Raw genomic sequence first — 19,378 nt, 5'->3', positions numbered from 1 at the left:
CAAGTACTCCAAATAACCCTTGAACTCCCCCTGCTGGTCATTCTATACGAACTACACTTTTGAGTTGCCAGAGAAGAAAGCAGTTTTGGAGTCTTTTTATTTTTGTAAAAGTTGGGGAAAAGATATCAAATTTAGTATGAAGACATTGATCAACAAATGTACAAACATCATAAAAGTCTAGAAACTGCAGATATCCCACAACAAATCAGGTATTTCATGATATATTTTCTCATGACTAAAGATAAATAAAATACACAACTTTGAGAATGGAAACGAGTCAGTGGTCAACCAAGTATCACATTTAACACTAACAACGGAGCAATACCACTAAACAAATAGTGATGCTTTTATCAATTTTGTTTACACCAACATGTGTAAAGATTGACACAAAGGAAAACCATCACAGTATTTCACTCCTGCGGGTAAAATATAAAAATGTGCTCGTGCGCAAGTTACAAAACGTATACCAACACATTGACATTGTTAGTGTTATGAGTTTCAGTTTGCTCCTAAAAAAACAGAGACACTCCAATGAGCGATAATTCAATCATCAAAGTAGAGAATAGCTGAGCTAACCAGTTATGTAAGGCCTTACTTAGGAAACACTTTTGATTATTAAATATCATCAATGGTAACAGTTAGTTGTCAGTACCTTACCCAACATAATTATAACAGCTATTACAAAGGTAATTCAACATCCACAGTGAATTGAAATGTCTAAAATCTAAAAGGATCTAGTAAAAAAAGAGACCTCATATTGAGCCATATATACAGTATCTACATTAAAATGGATGCAAACATTACAAATTAATCCAGTTTTTCTGTATAACAACATGTTTTTAAGATCATAGTGTCTCAACAAGCCCTTTTTGAAAACTAAAAGCAGCAGGTGTATGGAAAACATGACCTAGGTGATAGTTTGGCAACAAAACATGAATGTAACATGTAAGAAGTTGCTACAAAAAAGTGCAAACATCTAGCAATAACCTTGCAAGTAATTTGAATGGGTAGTGAAATCAAAACAGTAACCCCTGGTGCAAGTAATTCTTCTGTTGCTGCTGCAAATGGTGCTCCCTACATTTTGTTTCCTCAGACGTGGAAAGACAGAAGCGGGATCCCTCTGCTGGGCAAACATTGAATTGCACAAACAATGGCAGAAAAAAAAAAGTGTTGTTTCAACTTGACTCATCAAATGAGGGGAAGTTTGTGTTTGGAACCAGACTACAAAAAGCTGCATATTGCATTTCTGTGTCGTAAACATTAACATAAGACCTCGGTGCTGTGTTTTGAATAAAAGTGTCAAACATGAACAACCGTTGTCCTGAAATGCATCCGCCACTTGTACTCCAAAACTAGAGCGGCCCAGCAGGCTTTCTGGGTCCTCACATGGCCAGGGCCCAGTTTTCCTCTTACTGTTCCATTTCATTGGTGCAGCAGGTCAAAGGGGTTACGCGGCTTGAAAAGGAGGGCGGGTCCTAAATGCCATTGTCTGATGCGCCGGAACAGTCGGGGGAGGCCAATTTGGGGGATTCCGGGTCATCAGGGCTCGGCGCTGGGGAGGAACCATCTTTGGGCCAGTGGAGTCGACTCAGACTCTGATGGAGTTCGTCTAATTCGGACGGGAGCGGGATGCCTAGCTCCTGGTTGAGGGACAACGCTTTGAAACAGTCCTCCAGCTTCTGGAAATTTGGACTGCAAATGAAAGCACACAGGGGTTATAGGTGCATAAATACAACTCGACAATGCTCACAATTTATGATGCTATCTTTTAAAGTTTTACATCAATCCCACTTTCTGATGTAGTCCGCAAACAAGGTTATTACAGTTCACAAAATGCAATTAAAATGCTGAGTTATCAAAAGAAGGGCTTAGAGTCAAGCCGCTGCGCCTCCACATTGAGACGAGCCATATAAGACGGCTTGGGCATCTGATTCGGACGTAACCTCTAGTGAGGTGATTGCTCTTGCTCTCTCTCTATATATTAAATGTGTTTGTATTACTCCAAAAGTGTTAAGAGACTTCAAACAAAACTAGCCGTACTTGCAATTAAAAACATGCCTATAAAGTATTTAAATAGGGTATTTCTGTATTGCGGGTTTCATTAATTGTGAGGGTGGTCTGTAAGATAACCCCAGTGACGGAGCAGGATTACTGTACAGTATATATTCTTTTCTCATTCGCTGCTATTCGATTTCAGATCCCTAAAAGGGTCTCACCGGTTGTCTGGTGTGAGATCACAACAAGCGACAGCCAGCGGAAAGAACGCTGGTGGACAGTCTTCAGGGAGGAACTTTTCCACAAACTTTCCCACATTCAGACCGAAGTCCAGCGTTCTCGGGAGACATTCTGGATCTGCGTAGACCTTTCCAATGATCTGGATGACAAGTATCGCAGCTTTAGGATTCTTAGCTCAAAGCAAGTCAACATTTAATTTCATTTGTCTTAATTCTCACCTCACAAAGAACAATTCCAAAGGAAAAAATGTCCACCTTCTCATCATAGCGTTTACCTGAAACCCAATCAAACATGTGATTGAGCAACCTCGTACCTTACCATCACCAAATCAGTAGTTTGTTGCACAACTCACCATTTAGCATCTCTGGGGCCATCCAGTAAGGGTTTCCAACCACAGTATACCTTTTTTTCCGGTCAGTACGTCGGAAGACCCTCTTCTTGGTGGAGTTCTTTTCAGGGGACGGCTTCACTTTCTCTTCTACGATGAGTCGGGACAGTCCAAAGTCAGCAACGACCACAGTGTTGTCCTGTTGACAGATTCAGTTTGAGTGCAATGCTGCACAACTTGTGAATTCGTCATTGTAATGTGCTTACAACACTTTGTCACCTACCAGTTTAACCAGGCAGTTGTGAGAGTTGAGGTCTCGGTGTATGATACTCATAGAATGAAGGTAGGACTGAAATGAAATGTGCAACATGAAAATATTGCATGTAACTTTAAGTGCAGAGTACATTTGCATTAAAATTAGGGCTTGCAAATAGTTCACACATCATCAGTCTGCGCAAACAGCCTACTCACCATGCCAGATGCGATGCTCTTTGCAAAGCTCACCCTTTGCTCCCATGGAAACGGATCCTGTTAAGAAAAATGAAAATAGAAGTATGAGGGTCAAAGAATCAACGATAGGCTCTAACATTATCAGAATTTTTACCACGACAGAAAACACTTAAAAAAAAAAGAAAATCTTGTCTTTCCTCATCTTGGTAAGCCCACCAGGACCCAGTCAAGTATCTAACAATTCAACAGTTGAGTTTACCTCAGGTCAGCACCACCCAACTGTTTCTGCTCCTCTACATGTTTGCGTTCTGAATCGAATCAGCGCTTCGGAATAGGGCTGAACTATTTTGAAACAAAATCTAACCGCGACTTTTTGTGCCTCAAAATTGAGATTACTATTTATTACACCATTTTTTTCAAGGTCCACTTGCCATATATTTATTTATTTTTAACAATGTATTACAATAAAAAATATCAGATTCATCAGTCCATCCATTAATATATATATAAAAAATACACAAAAAAATAAAACTGCCGACCACGTTCAAATGAGCCCGAGATCAAACCCACAGTGTCTCTAATGAAGTCCTTGAGGGTGCCTCCTTCGATGAACTCTGTAATTAAATTGAGCCTCTTGTCCTTGTACAGTACACCGATGAACTTGAGGACGTGAGGATGGTCCAGGCACCGCATGACTTTGACCTATGATCGTAAAGGGAGAAAAAAAGGTGACGATGGATAATCTTAGACATGCAAATAACAGTGAAATTTGACCCAGCAGAAAACAAACATTAAATGCCAAAATCAGTGATTTACAACTAGACCGGGGGATAAAGTTCTGCACAGAGCAGAAAACAAATAGATCATTGTTGGAAAATGTGGTGCTCTTTCCACAGAAGATTGAATAAATTACAGGTCAACACAGTGCACTGTGTTGTCTGTGTAGAAGCACGGGCTTCCTGCAACTGATTACCTCCTTGAGGAAGGTTTTCTGGGTCTCCTCATCACAGCGAAGCAGCTCTTTCATCACCATCACCTCGCCTGTAGCTTTATGAGTCACCTGCCAACCCAACAAAAGAAAAGGAGCGCTTGCATCTTCGTGATAGCGATACTTGTTCATTAAGAGAGAGAAAGAAGGAGGCGGGACCTTGATAGCTTGTCCAAAGAAGCCCTTTCCCAAAACTTCGCCATGGATGAGGTCACACGGCCGGAAGATGCGATGAGAGCAGCTACTGGATGACCTCAAAGATTCAGAGCGTCCGATGTCTCGGCTAAGGAAAAGACGCTCTTGTGGGGAATTAGGTCCAGGAGACTTGCATATGCTGTTACTCCGTCTAAAACGGACAGCATGGTCCGTTACATAAATGATACGCTTCAATATCAAGCTGCACAGTTGCTGCAGTTTTTCCCGGCTAAAACGAACCTCAATGATCTCCTCTTGAGTGTGCTGTGTTCAACCTCAGTTCTTTCCAGGACGGCGTTTGATGGCGAGGACAGGCGCATGCGGGAAGTTGCCGGCACCCCCAAGACGTTCATGGACGATTCCAGTCGCAGCCGGTCCAAACGTTGCCTCACCGGGTCATATTCGATAAGTAGCTGTAATGTTTGACTTGTGCGATGAATGAGGTCATCCACCTAAACAAAACAAAAGGTAACATTTTCTTTTGATTTCACCGCCAGTGTAGAACCAGCAAAGAAAATGACTGGATGGATGGAACTACAATAAGTTAAACAAAATATTAGTAGTGCTGTATGACGGAGTGCACATTTACTCGAACTATAAACAACCAGGGCTCCTCAGTTATATAAAGCTCTGTCGTTAAGTCATAATTTAAGTACATACTGTATATATTTGTATGAAAAATAACTTCTAAGTCAGAAAGAGTAAAGAGGGCTGAGCTATTTAAATGGACATTGCAATGTAGTAGAATGTAGAATACACTTTTTCAAATCACAAAGTCTTCAATTTGGGGAAGAAAAAAAAAGTGTGAAAGTATTTAAAAAAAAAAAAAAAAAAGTATTAAAAGGGTGCTTAAAAATGGCAGTCATCATGTTAATAGATGAAACCTGACAAGTCGAAGTGACAAAGCCAGATTTATTTACAGCTGCTAAATTATCATCGTGAACCCTTAAAACACTTCAAGTCAAAGTGGTTGGAAAGTTAACAACTCCAATTGATGTAAATGTATCATATTAATTCATTGATTGCCTCGACTGAAGCCTAACCCTAACCTATTAAGACCAAAACATTTATGTAAAATAATGATGCTTTATTGTGATAATTTATTAACTGCTTGGATTTGTAAAAAAAAAATGCATGTGAATAAGACCTTGGAAAAAAAAAAATCTCACATTAAAGCGCAAATGTAATATTGAGTCGGTGGCTGTTGGGGTGAGTGGATAATTTTAATAATAATAATTAGATATATAATGGCAGGAGGACTGGAAATGAACAATCCTTTTTATGCCCGTGACCTCATATTCTTACTAGTTCATTGCACATAAACAGAAGATCCTTGTACCAGTTGAACCGAACCCTCTCCCACAGTGTCAATCAAAACTGGGCATCAGTATCCAAGTAAAGGTAGAATGTTTCAAAAGGGCTCTTTTATTGGATGCCATGGTGTATGTACTGCAAATGTCCGCCAGGTGTTTAAACAGAGCAGTGGCAAGAGTTGTCTGTACATGCAGTGAGAGAAATGTTTTTAGGTTATAATAATGAGTGAGCCTGTGAGAACACAAAGTCTCAAAGTACTGCAGTCATTTCTCATAGCATCCTCTCTCTGCTGAAGAATGCATTAATGATAGCGGAATGAATGGAATGGCCAAATTCCCAGGTGCTGTTGATGCACAAAAAGAGCAAAGGGAATTTCTGTGGCGGTGAGATGAAACGAGGACGAGTGGATCTATTTTTTTTTTTTTTTTTGGGATGGGAAGATGTGCAAAGTCACCTCTTGTTCCAGCAGTGTCCCCACCGGAACACCATTAATTTCAAGGATCCTGTCTCCGACATGGATGGCATTCCGCACCTCGGGACTAATAAGCATCCCTCTGACCCTGGTGGAAACATTATGCATAATAATGTCAGGGACGTGTTTATACTCGTGTACGGCTGAGACATTATGAGAGTTATGTTAAAAAAAAAAAAACAATGCTGATCAGAAAGTCCATGAAAACCGATTTACTTCCCTGCAGGAAGCCCCGAATATGCGCCAAACTGGAGTATCACTCACTCTGTAACTTGGACACTCGCCAAACCGTTGACATCCCGCAGCACCGTTACGGACAAGCCTCTTTTGCCGTTGGCCGCGGAAGGCATTGAGATGAGTGTCACCGTGTGGGGGAGAGAGTCCAGGACGGAGTCAAGCGAGCGCTTTTCCAACATGGGCGTGAGAATCACCTGCTTGTAGCACTTCCCACTGCATACAAAAGCAGAAGGGATGTGATTGCACGTATCAACAAGCTGCTGCTTGAAGTTGCAGCGCTCAAGGGAGTGGCACGAAAGGAGTCATGGAAAATGACTAATAATGGCGGTTACTGAATCTATTGTTAGTAAAACATTATCAGATTGCAAAATATTGCTCCTTAATAAAAATGAAGGGTCACAGGTTGCTTGGGCAGCTGCCTTGTTGACCCAACCTTGGATAAGCAAAAAACAGGTGGACAGAATAAAAATCATATTGTACTTTTAAGTAAAGAAGAAACTTTGCTTACACTCTACTTTTGAAACTGACAATGACATTAGGACTACGCTGATTTAAAGTAACAATTGACCAATACCTTTGTCAATGCAGCTCTAGGACTTGCAGAGCAGTAGATCTCTATGACTTAATTCATCCAACAAAGGAATTTAATTGCAGTATCCACTCAGGCTACTGAAATATTGATATTGCGATAGTTAACGAACCTAAAGAAATTAGATTTTTATTATCGAATGAAAGAAACACATTTTATACATACACACCCACACAAACATCTATACATATAGATATATATAAACACACACACAAACAAATATAAACATACACATCAGATAGTTCAGTGTCAATTAAAAAAAATACAATTCCTTTGTGATATGCATATTGCATGTGCCAGTCTCACCATGAAGATTTTCTTTTCTATATATTGTCCAGCAGAAGGATCCACGATGAAAAAAAAAAAACACAACATAGCAGGTATGCCAAATTGCTTCTTTGACTTACCAGTAGAGTTTAGAGCGCTCCACTAAGGCGTAGGTGTCCCGGTCCTCAATCACCACCTTGCAGCTGAGGCACACGAAGCACTCAGGATGATACTTGTGTTCTCCAGCCACCTGGAAACAAAAACGCAGTGTTGTTGAATTTCTTGTGTTTTACCGCCTCCCAATAAAAGAAGGGTTCTCTGTTGCATTTTGGTCTTAGGCAATTCCTGCCGTCACCTGCTTCGGGTTCAGCCAGTCTGGAATCAACAATGATGTCACCTACACACCACCTACACGTGGATAACTGAGACACTCGGTTTCAGTTTTCAACCGCTGAAAACGGTGGGTCTCGTGCACAGTCTTGTTCACGCTGTTATCTTGCTGGAATTGATGCTGTGCCCCTCGGTGTTTTTTGCTCTCATGCAAGATGAGCTCATGCATCTGTGATCACTTCAAAAGGAGGATCATCACATACCTGAGCAGGAGAAGTACTTCTTTCATGTACAAGTATGAAATATGGTTGCTAAATGGTAATGTTAAGAGACACTCTGTCAAAAGTTTACAGCTACATTTGAACACAACAAAACATCGCAGCACAAGCAAGAAATTGCCTTTACGGTGAAAAAAACCCGAAAAGAACAGAATTTAGAGGGCCTAAGATCAAGGTAATCTGTCCATAAAGACTTCTAATTTGCTCAATGAAACAGGTACACTTTCATTTTCTCCATAATAGCACAATTTTCTCGCATTGTTTTTTTTAAACTTAAACAACAGATACAGAAAGTAACAAAGAATTTTTCCAACCTTAAAGAGCAGCGGGCAGCAACAACGTGAATATGCTATGGGACTGATTCTCAAACAGATTGCACGTGCTGTTCACAGCAGGATTGAAGGGTTGGAGAGCGCCATATTTAAAAAAAAAAATAAAAAAAAGAGTTTTGCGATTTGTGGTACAGGGCAGTCCATCCCGGGGACGGAACAGTTTGGGCCTCAGTCGAGGCTGGAACGGTAACAAGATCGCGGCCGGAGGGTGGGGGAGTGACCGTCAAAAAAAGGGTCAAGTGCCCAGCTCTGTTTACACTTCGGAAGACACAGCACTGCAAGCGCCAAATGCAGTTTAAAGAAATGGAATTGGAAGCGTTAGTGAAAGACAAACAAACACAATGCTGAGTTACACAAAAGAAAGCAACCATTCTGATTATTTTGTTGAAGCCAGCAACCGCGTAAAAAACATGTTTTGTTTGACTCCATTCATCCTGCATGACAGTGCATTTAAAAGGGACAGCACTCAAATAACTGCTCTGGGAGAGGCTCAAACAGAACATTTCAAAATGACGCAGATGACAGGAAATGCAGTTGAAAGGAATTTCGCCATGGATAATAGATATGGCATGAAACCTTCTTGAGGCTCCAAGTCAGACCTCAGAAGCTGCACAATCGCAGCGTTTTGCTCATTTGGTTTGTAGCATTTCAAAAAGGTTTACCCGTGAGGAAAAGATCTTTTCTCCCTGTCATCTTCAATCCTACCTCCTTGTCAAGATGAAGCATAGCATTGCCGTGTGCACCTGCCTTTCACACACGCTATTTAAAGAGACAAAATCAGCCATCGCAATGTGTCTGGGGTTTAATTAATTACATTGTAAGTGATAAATTACCCATTTGCATATAATCCCTTCAGACTGCCCAAACACAAACCGCGTAACAATTTTGCTCATTTGTCACACGCAATACTGGGTGCGCCCTGTTCATAGATCAGCGTCCTTGCCACCTGTTTGCGCCTGCCCTATATGAACAGTTTTCCCATCCTCATCCATTTTGTTGACCACTGCATATTAAAATGTACTTAGAATATAAACAACTTAAAAAAAACTACAGTTGTGAGTCAGTGCTGAGAATATGATCAGTCAGTGTCACTCATTTGTTTGGAACTCACTTGCCAAAAACATGAGCTTCACTCAGAACCTGTCGATTTCAACAGTTCTAGAGATTTTGATACCAAAAAAAAATCATTTATATTCACTACATAATGGAATCTAAAGTATTTAACCCCGGAAGAGTATCAAACCAAGTGTGACTCTTATTTTTTAAACATCATACTGTAATTTCTCAAACAGATGCCTTTGCTCTATTAGACGCTGCTGTTCCACACAAAGAAATAAACGCTGCACCCCAAATTGATGTCTCCTTCCACATTCACAAAATAACTCAGTGGTTTCACTTAAACCTACAATCACTTTCACCATAACATCGGACGCCCAAGCTTTGCTAACTGTCATGTTTTCCTTGTGATTATTCATGTTTGTCATTAATTCATTGATCGTCATTATTCTCCAGTGCAATACAAACGGAAATATAGCATTGTATAAAAGTTCGACCTACAGCTGAGTAAACATCCCTGGCCAAAATGAATACAGAAACAAATCACAGTACACTACACTAACAAGGTAGTCTGAAACATTTCATTTGGATGCCCTGCAAGTCTCCAAAAAAAAATAAAGAGCTGCAACATGCTGAAACTGTTTTTTAATTGACTCTTGCGTGCCGCTTTGCTACAGGAGACTCAACATGAGGTGGGCCCCCAAACCACGATCTGTGTACTGGGGCAGGTCAACTGTGGAGAACTTTGGAACAGAATGAGGCCCCAAAGGGGGAAACTAGTTTGCAAATGGGGTTGATGGCTGCCATGTTGGGCTGCAGCCTATGTAAAAGTATCACTTGTCTGTAAACGTAATCACCGCAAAATGCATACACTCTACTGCCTCGTCATGTGCGTTCGCATTCATCCAAAGTAAGAGGGGGAAAGTGGAACACAGAGTGCTTTGATACGCTTTGTGGGCGTTCTGATATTGTCTAATTAGGGGGGGGGTATGTTGGCTCTTGTTTGATGAGTGCAAAGCGCACTATAAGGGGCAGTATATTGGTCTCAACATACAGTTTTAACACAAAATAACTAGTAGAATAGATTAAAAAAAAACTACAAGTAATGCAAACAAGCCAATAAAAGTTAGTCACTTAATACTCAACCCACTTTCTAGTGCCCTTCAACGACTGCAACAAAAAAACTGTACATACAACATAAAAGAATTTGACAAATGAGACAATCTTAATTAAAACATACAACTGCATCATATACATTGCCACTTGAGTTGCATTCCTTCTTGCGGCATGTGTTGTGTGACGCTGTTAGAAGCTAGCAGTAAAAATCTCCAACGGCAAATTATGAGGGCGCTGGGATCATATTGCAGATGTCTCATTGATGTTATTAGCATGAAAGGGAAGGGAATTTGTTTTTTTGTGCTTCAAGACTGAAAATGTTTCCAAAATAATAGGTCAGACATTTGTCATATTGCAACTCGAACTAAGAGTTACATTTTTTTGTTTTATTTTTAAGTAGTTGTTTTGCAATAAAAAAAAAACGGTTGACTTGCGTTAATTTCACTGATATGAGTTGGGCTGTGATGATAATGTGCAAAATAAGTGGTCATCATAGCGGGACTTCGGTTTATGTGAAATCAAATACTGAAAGCGTCAAGCGTAATCAAGTTACCATAAGACGACTACAGTTTGTTTAAAAGCTCATCAGGTTAGGTGGAAGTAAGAATACGGTAAAGAGATTGTGGCAGATTTACCATAGCGGGTCCGGTCATGAGCAGAGAGCATCCGTGACACAGCTCTCCAAACCGCTCCCAGTAGTGTTTGCGACAGTACAACTTCCCATCTTTCTCATAATACCAGTTAGTCAGGTGGTCACAGCACACAGAACACCTGGGAGGACAGAAACAGGTCGGGTCAGTCTTTTGGTTTTGTCTGAAATTTGTTAAAAAAAAAGCCGCTCGAAACAAAGTTGTATTAAGTAATGAAACAAGAAAAGTGTGGTACGGTGAAAGGAGCTGCTACAGGTTGTCACCTTCAAAGTTTGCTGGTCTAGATAGTGACATACCATTGTTTTAAAGTGAGGAAATTATTACGTAATTGTTGATAAAGAGGTCTCCAGTTGTTGAAAGGACAGCGATTGTAGGGCAGTGAAACTAACGGGTTGTTTATAGAGCACCTCCTTATCTGGGTCACCACATTAGCATTTTGGGCAAAGGTGTAAATCTTTTGTAATCCGGGTTAAATCCAAGTCTCGGTCATGGAGTACTGAAGTATCACAACCCAGGCTTCAAATAAATAAATTAAGGTTGCACTAAAAGGCAGATGTACAAAAATCTAAGCAAATTCAAGTGTTGCAAATTCCAGTTAATTTAACAGCCGATTGTACCCAGATGTCACCTGGAGGGATGTCGGCTGAAATGAGAGTACATTTACAAGCACCACTTGAGGGCAAAATATTCAAAATGCAGAATAATACTGAGTTGCAGACTGTGAACATTCATGAAACACGATTTACTGGTTAAGCAAAACTGGGCTGCAGCTTTGGATGCCGGAGAACAATTGACAACAGAGCGCTGTGATTAGGTTACTGAAAGGCTGCTTATTGAAATTGTTTGGACTGTGCACATCCTCAAAAGGTTCTTCAAACTACTTCACTTCCATTCAAGAAATATTGGTAAACTATAAAATAAACTTTCATTTTTTTTGTCCCCCCCCAGATGAATAACTAATTTTAACCAAAATATGCTTTTATTTTAACATCTACATTTTGTCCTTGCAACAACAATTAACTTTTAACTTTTTGTAACCTTATAAAAAAATTTGAAAATGAAATCATTTTGACTGTTTAACTACATTTTTGACTTATCAGTGTTTTGTTCGTGTCAGAACTAAACGTAAAAATGTATAATAATTTGACTGGTATCATTACAAATCCTTTTGTGATCAAAATTTCCTTATTGAATTCTTTTATTGTTTTGATAGATAATTTAAGCAGTTTAAATTGATTTTCGATTAATCGTTACATTCCTAGTTATTCATGCTCTTTGCACCTCACTTTCAAATTGGACCATGGATTCCTTTTTGTTGACAAATATGGGCAACTGAGCTTGTGTGGTTGGGAGGAAAATGGTTTAGCATTGTGTTTTACAAAGGTTGAACTGATGAATAAAAAATGTAAATAAATAAAAATATAAAAGAAAAAGAAAAAAGAAGGAAAGAAAAAAGAAAAAGAAAAGAAAAAAAAGAAAGAAAATCTAAATTTATGGTTATTACCAGTTTCACTGTGCATACCATGCAGCTGTCTGAAAATTGTTCACTTGGAGGTACAAACAGTCATATTTTCATGTCTAGACAACATCTTTTAAGACTGGTTCAGAATTGTGTTTTGACAGCAAAGCAATCACTTATTTTAACATCATCATGATTTTGCTAATTCTTGGCTGGATTTTATGTTTTGTTGCGTATGGCTGATTTTTTCCACATTGTCATTAAAGGTATCAGTGCTTTTTTTTTTTCTTTCTGATGCTGGCTTTGAACACCTCTTCAGCTGACTCAAGCAGTGGAGGCACTGTATAGAATAGACACGGTGATTGTATTTTCGGAGTTTGGGAAATAAAAGACATGGTTAAAAGACAACACTGGAGGTTTTTATGACAAAGTTGCAACAGTAGACACTACAATATGTTACCATACCACAACAGGTCATCGAGGCGGTGTAACATCAGACGCACACGGTCGTCTGTGTGTGCTAACTACAGTGAAGTTACATACACAACTGTCCCTATGTCAGAAATTAAATCGGGAATCAGCCGCAACATGCTTCCTTCATCTATGCGCGTTTATCACTGTGCATTGAATAATAATTGTGCTGAATAAGAATGTTTACTTACCATTCACATGCTCTGTTTTGCATGTTTGTTCAAAGACAGCAATTTTGTGTCAACCGTTATTAGTCCATCAACCCACCAAAATGATAATGTTTCAAGACAAGCATATTTGGAGTTTCTAAAGATAATATGATCCGATACGTTGATTATAAGGCACAGCATGAAGGTGGAGAAAAATTCCAGAAAAAAAAAACACGTAAAAACTAATGACCATCCATAAAATTGTTATTATGTAACAGCACATTCTGATCCTGCATGACACTTAAAGCCCTTTGAAAGGTCCTTCAAGCCACACTGACAACAGGAAGGTGCTCGGAACAAACTCAGGTGGTTCTCCGATGAACAATATAAAAGTCCAGCCTGCAAAAACACTGCAAAGTAAACATTCCTGATTTCCTTGAAGCAACATTCCTGCTGGAGTGTATTCTTTTGTTTGCAGAACGGCGCGGTAGGTAGCGCGACCTTTCGTTGTGACTTTGAGGGCATTGAGGAGGGAGTATTTCACCTCTCATAGGATCCTTATCTCAGGGTGTGGGATTGTTGCAAATGCTCTCCATTATAGCTTTTCTCCAGTACGTGATGAGTGATAAAATTATGTTTCTATTCAAATGACGGGAAACGCCTGGATGTAATCTAGCTCAGACGAGTGTACATGTGTACAGTTACAAATGACCTTTGATCTCAATTCATGACAAAAAATGAAACATTAATAAGGTCATTCGACTATAAGTCAAAGGCAGAAATAATGGCTTCAGCTCTCAATAGACATTTAAATTAACATGAATAAGTGGGAAAAAAAAATCTAAACAAATGTAATGTACTCCTTGGCAGTAATCAGTAGAGGCATTGTTGATTCATTAGTTTGTGGTCTGACGAAAATGACACGAGCTATGGAAAGTTGGACACACCTGTGGTAATAAACTCCCACATAGTCAAGCAAATTTAGTCAAATGCTCATTCCTAATGAGCATTTCCTGTCCTTTGGACACTGACAATTGTTTTTTTCTTTTTATCTATTTTTCCACTCCTTGAAAATTAACAATGCAAAGCCTGAAAATGATGCAGTACTCTATTGTGAGGACTCAACCCAAGAATACATCTTCCCTTCGGATGGTACGCTGACATCCCTGCTTTTGAGCATCTTACTGTCGCTCGTTAGTGTGCATATGTCACGGAGAGAAACAAAAATAACAAGATTTTTCCCATCTCGGCGTGCGGCCGTAGTAGAGTGCCTCATTGTTAGCTTTGAGTGGGCGTACGTCATTCTGAGAAGGCAGAAATGTTAAAAGTCCACAAAACAATTTTTCGTTTTAAAAAGGATCTATCATTGAAAACTGACTTGTAAATCCAAACATGGCACAATAAAGTCAGGTATTCTGTTTGGTAAATTATTTCCTGGTTTGAACAATGGAAAGCCTGTTTATTTCCAATAAATGGCACCCAATTTGTAAAAAACATGCATTTGTGGGATGAACAGCAGATTCTAGAATGTGATTTGCACACATGAAAATGTCGTAAAATCCCCGCCAATATCAAACAACCATTGACTCGTGTTTGGTGAATTCGATGATGAATGACATTTTGTCTAAGTAACAATATGTTCTTTGAACATGCTCAACATCCTCCTCATGTTGGTTGCCAGCAGCGTGGTCACACACCGCTGTGGGATGGCATCCCATTTCTCAACCAGTGTTCGTCCCTAGTCAGCCAATGTGGTTGTATCTGTCACAAGGGCACGAACAGCACGCTCAAACTGATACCGCACGTTTTCAGTGGGATTGAGGTCAGCACATCTCTGATAAACTCTGCTCTGTGGGCACAAGCGTTGTCATCTTGGAGGACAGACTTTGGTCCCAGACTGTGGAAATAAGGATTGCCAGTGGTTGCAGAATCTCATCTCACGACATCTTGAAATTCAGATGACCTTGACTATGACAAGCGTTATTTTTCCAGTCAGGGAGAGGCGGCCCCACATTATCACACTGTCGTCAACTCATGGGCTTATTTGATCGGTGTAGCAATCAGCCTAGCGTTTGGCAAATCTTCTCCACAATTAATCGTACAATCCAACTTCTGTAAGGAGAATCTGAACAACAACAAAAATTGGAAACAATTTGGCAAATTCTTCATGAATGAAAACCAACTGTTGCGAGACTCCAGACCCAGCTCCGACTGCTACTTGACGGCTGAAGTCAGAAAGACCTGGACTTCACGGCTAAGTCCCCACGTTCCCTCCATTGCAGGAATGAGTGGACACAACCTCTGGTTGTGGCTTTCTCTGTAGATCCACATTCTTTATTGTTTACGTGCACACATATGGCTACACTTAGGATGAGATGGAGGCAAAATCAACCAGCGGTGGCTTTGCGTAAGCCCAATTTATTTGCAGTCTGTCTGTAGATCGCCCCCTTTACAGGGTGCTGTGCACACACAGCACAAAACATAACTTTGAGAGATGATTAAAATCAACGTAAATACCGTACTTGACTTTGTTAACGTGTTCTATGAATATAAATAGTCACACTGAATAAGGTCATTTGACATACGCATCTAACTCAATTTTGCCACAGCCACAGAGTAGTTACGATTTTCCCCCAGAGAGCCCTTATGACTGCGAAACCATACACAGTGGTCCCTTGCTATATCGCGGAGTCGCTATATTGCAGATATTTTTACAGAGCGATTTTGTTGGCGGTCGCAACAACAACAAAAACGATTCCACCAATTCCCAATGAGACCCAAAAGAACAGGCAAGCTTCCTTTGTAGCAAACAAACAAAAGGTTTCACGACGCAGACGTCTGAGGCAGCAGACTCCCATCTCTGAATCGCTGCTGAGGAATGCAGACATAGCGCGGGAGGGTGCTACTACATATAGGCCTCAACACTGCCAGGTTGACTGGAACAAAAGTGACATCAGCATGTAAGAATGTTACACAAGGTGGAGGTGGTCCGTTGGCAGAATGTGGACAATAGTCAGCACGCAAAAAGCCTTTGGCTCGCTTTGCTAGGTCAGCCTAATTAGTTTACAAATTTATGATACAATGAATCATGAGAGTGGTACCAATATTACACTTAAATTCAGCCCAGCACATTTCGATATGTGACACCGTAGCCACCACACAACCGTGCATCTCATCTAGATAGCGAAAGTGGAGAAGTTACAGAAAACATGACATCATGAATGAGGATGTCAGTAACAAAGCAGCAGGAGGTGCGTATCAATGGTGAGTCGTGCACCAGTGAGAGGAACTCGGCCTCTGAAACAAGGACATGGTTGTGGGTGTTTGCTCTTGAAGAGGCAAAGTTTGGCACGGCTGAAATCGGAGGTTGTTTAAGGGCAGCGTGGAGTTATTTCAGTGTTTAGAGAGAACATAAACTTCCACGATTTGGAAAATCCACATGTCCTCAACAGCCAAAGACAAAGGTTGAAAGTATCGGGAAAAAAATACAAACAACGAAAACACAAAAAGTTACATGATTTGGAATTCAACCAATGTTTGGGTGTGTTTTAAAAGTCAAACAAAAACTTGGACGTTGACCCATGACATCATTTAAGCTTACAGCAAATCAAGTAAGAACCGAGAAATCCTCACAATTACCAAAAAAAAAAAGACTGCATCTGTGTGTGTGTAGCCAGCACATGCAACAAACACACACAATCCACAGTCAAATCGGAAACTCTAAAGATTTTCTTGGTTGTTTAGTTTCATAGTTACTGTGAATTGTCTTAGGGTGTAAATGTGCTCGTGAGAAGTTGTTTGTTGTATGACCAGTTCAGGCTGTACGCTGCCTCTCACCCAAAGTCAGCTAGGCTAGGCTCAAATTTACCGGCCACCGAAGTGAAGCTAAACGTACAAAAATTAATGGATGAGATGGCAGGCAAGCCACAGACGTATCCGTTTGTCTACAAGCAATTCCAAAGTCAGTTTTCCGTATTAGCGGGATTTATATAGTGTCAAGAGTGTTAAGATATAACTTTAAAGTTTTTGCACTTCAAATTTACTGTACGAGGTTTTATGGTGGGGAGAGTTTCACCCTGGAATTGATCAAATTTAGGTTCCCACTGTCAACATACCCTGTACAGGTTTATATTCCCAAATATGATAGTTTATATTCATCTGTAAATTGGCCTTTATAGATTACGACACAGAAAACTCACTGGTTCTTGTTTATCTATAAAACACGCCTTGGTCTATTCCCACCCTACATGTGTCAGTTGCTGCATATCTCATTGCCTGTTAACCGTTTTTTTTTTAATGTCCCTAACTTCAGCACTGGGTGTGTTTGCGTTTCATGCTGCTGCAGGTGCAACCTGGAATGAATTGCAGTAATCATGAAAACTGCAATGTCTGGTCTCCAAGGCAGAATTTAAAGCCCCGATCATGGACTTGTTTAAAGATGAGCGCGGATGATCCCTTAGCGGTTAGCAAACTGGTGTCTTCGCTCCTTGGCACATGATTCACCTTGTGTGTATGTCTCGTCGTAATGTTGTTTGTCTTATAGCAGATTTGATTTTTGTTTATTTGTTGTTTTAATTGGATTTACCAACCTTTTTCCATTCTCAAGAAGTTTTGCTTCTTGTTAGGGTATAGTTGTAAATTTTGTTCTTAATCTGTTTTGCCTGTCTAAATAAATGTTAAATAAAAAATATAGGAACTAGTTACTGTTTGCAAACTACCCATGTTGAAATGTAGAGTGTGAGCAAAGGCTTACTGGCATGCTTGCATGTTGTATCTCCCTTTGGAACATTCATCTGTGAAACCAGCAAATCCCACTTAAATTCCACATTGTCAATCATTAAAGAAAAGCACATAGCCTGTGCAGCTGAACAGTCTGGAAGTACAGATGTCATGCATCACTGGACACTGCGTGTAAACAACAAAGTCGGTTCACACTTGCACAACATAACCGAGCCCACTCGTGTTTAGTCTGTGACACAGAAGCTTCTGCGATTACTCTCAAGGCTGTTTGCGACTAAACCACAACAGTGACATGTATTGACATATTGTGTCGATGTCAATGCAAAACAAAGCCTTCTTTTCATGCCATCCCCCGCACAGCTCAGATGTGCCTTGCAAGAAGTGTATGAGGTCCCGACCTGAGAGACTTACTGGAAGCAGGCGCCGTGCCAAGTGTCCTTCAAGACCTTCATGCGGAACGGCTCGTGGACTCTCGTTCCACACCCTGCACAGTAACACTCGTCTGTACCTGCAACAAAAAAAATCCAGTTTGTTCACGATCACTACTGCGATTTAACATTTGAGTCAATCAAGTTGAACCACGCTGCGTGTAAAAGCTTACAGCTTCAAGCTAAATCAGCAACAATCAATCACCTCACGGCATCTTGAACCTGAACTAATTCCTCACCTTCTGTGTCTTCCATCAGCTCAATTAGGCGAGCGGCGTTGCGTCCTTTTACACACGTAGCATACTGCAAAAAGCGGCGCCCGTGTGGAATTGCACTCCGCGACTCGTAGCTCCCGGTGAAAATAAGAGCCAAATGTGGGATGAGTGACGTACTGGCTCCGAATTCCTGTGCCTGAAAGCGGAAGTGCTCAATAGCAGCACCTGAAAACATGGGAAACCAACAGAGTACAAGGAAAGAACAGTTAGCGCCCCTTGCTGGCCAAATGTGTAAATTACACTAAAGAAAAATCAGAACAGGGACTGACTATCATCCGCCCACCCATTCATTTTCCACTACGCTTATTTTCATAAATCCGCCCGCTTCTCTTCTTTCGCTAGCGTTTCACCGCGGATGTGTTTTTGCACACAGCTGCTTCATCACTCACCGGACGAAAGGGAGGAGACGTGACGTCACAGTTTAGCATTTGAGTTTACGTTTCAGCGGGTCAACAAAAAAGAGCGCCGCAGGGTTATTATTTATTTTTCTTTAATTTTTTTTAGAGAGGCACTTTCTGAGGAAAGTTGTTGTTTCTGTGTTAATGATTGTGCTACCACAGAACAATCATCCAGAGTTTACAATTTCGTGTTCCTTCGCTGCGCATGCCCAATTTTCAGTTGATGATCAATGTTTGTCCGACATGCAAACATGGAATGTGAAAGAACAAATACTGTAAGCAAAGAAAATGAATAGTAACAAAATGACAAAAACTAAAATTGATAAATAAATAAAATAAAGATGTGAATGTTTTAAAAAAACGCAAACTATCTGAAACTTCATTTTACGTTTATAAAAATAACCAAAGCTAACCATAATTGCCGTGAAAATGTCCAGCGTTTTCATCTCTGGCTATTAATTTAATACACAAGTTTTTGGCGGTGATTTTAAATGCCTTTATTTCAATATTTACGGCACGGCCGTTTGCTGGAGGAAGAAACCGCCAAACAGTCCTGTGGGGATTACAGTCATTTTAATGTCTGTGGCACAGAAACAACGTTATCCAGTAGCAACCACTAAA

General features: G+C 40.3%; 1 protein-coding gene across 2 annotated transcripts; it reads right to left on the bottom strand.

The window, feature by feature from the left end:
• Positions 1 to 78: 78 nt before the first annotated feature.
• On the bottom strand, positions 79 to 18,594 carry limk2 (LIM domain kinase 2). 2 transcript variants are annotated; one of them, XM_088297539.1, is made up of 16 exons: positions 18,324 to 18,594; positions 18,068 to 18,164; positions 10,823 to 10,958; positions 7,216 to 7,325; positions 6,247 to 6,432; positions 5,965 to 6,070; positions 4,437 to 4,648; positions 4,161 to 4,347; positions 3,987 to 4,073; positions 3,584 to 3,715; positions 3,035 to 3,091; positions 2,847 to 2,912; positions 2,588 to 2,762; positions 2,454 to 2,509; positions 2,217 to 2,374; positions 79 to 1,692 (listed from the first exon to the last, which is right to left on the bottom strand). In XM_088297539.1, exons 1-16 carry the CDS (start codon positions 18,532 to 18,534, stop codon positions 1,476 to 1,478), a joined length of 2,193 nt encoding a protein of 730 aa, XP_088153665.1. In that variant the 5' UTR covers positions 18,535 to 18,594; the 3' UTR covers positions 79 to 1,475. The 2 variants fall into 2 exon arrangements, with proteins under 2 accessions (XP_088153665.1, XP_088153675.1); XM_088297549.1 differs by lacking the exon at positions 18,324 to 18,594 and having other exon boundaries at positions 18,055 to 18,164.
• Positions 18,595 to 19,378: the final 784 nt, after the last annotated feature.

Source organism: Idiotropiscis lumnitzeri, chromosome 1, assembly GCF_059441095.1.
Source record: "Idiotropiscis lumnitzeri isolate Australia: NSW breed Sydney's pygmy pipehorse chromosome 1, RoL_Ilum_1.0, whole genome shotgun sequence".
NCBI lineage: Eukaryota > Metazoa > Chordata > Actinopteri > Syngnathiformes > Syngnathidae > Idiotropiscis > Idiotropiscis lumnitzeri.
This window is presented reverse-complemented; position numbering and strand designations above follow the sequence as displayed.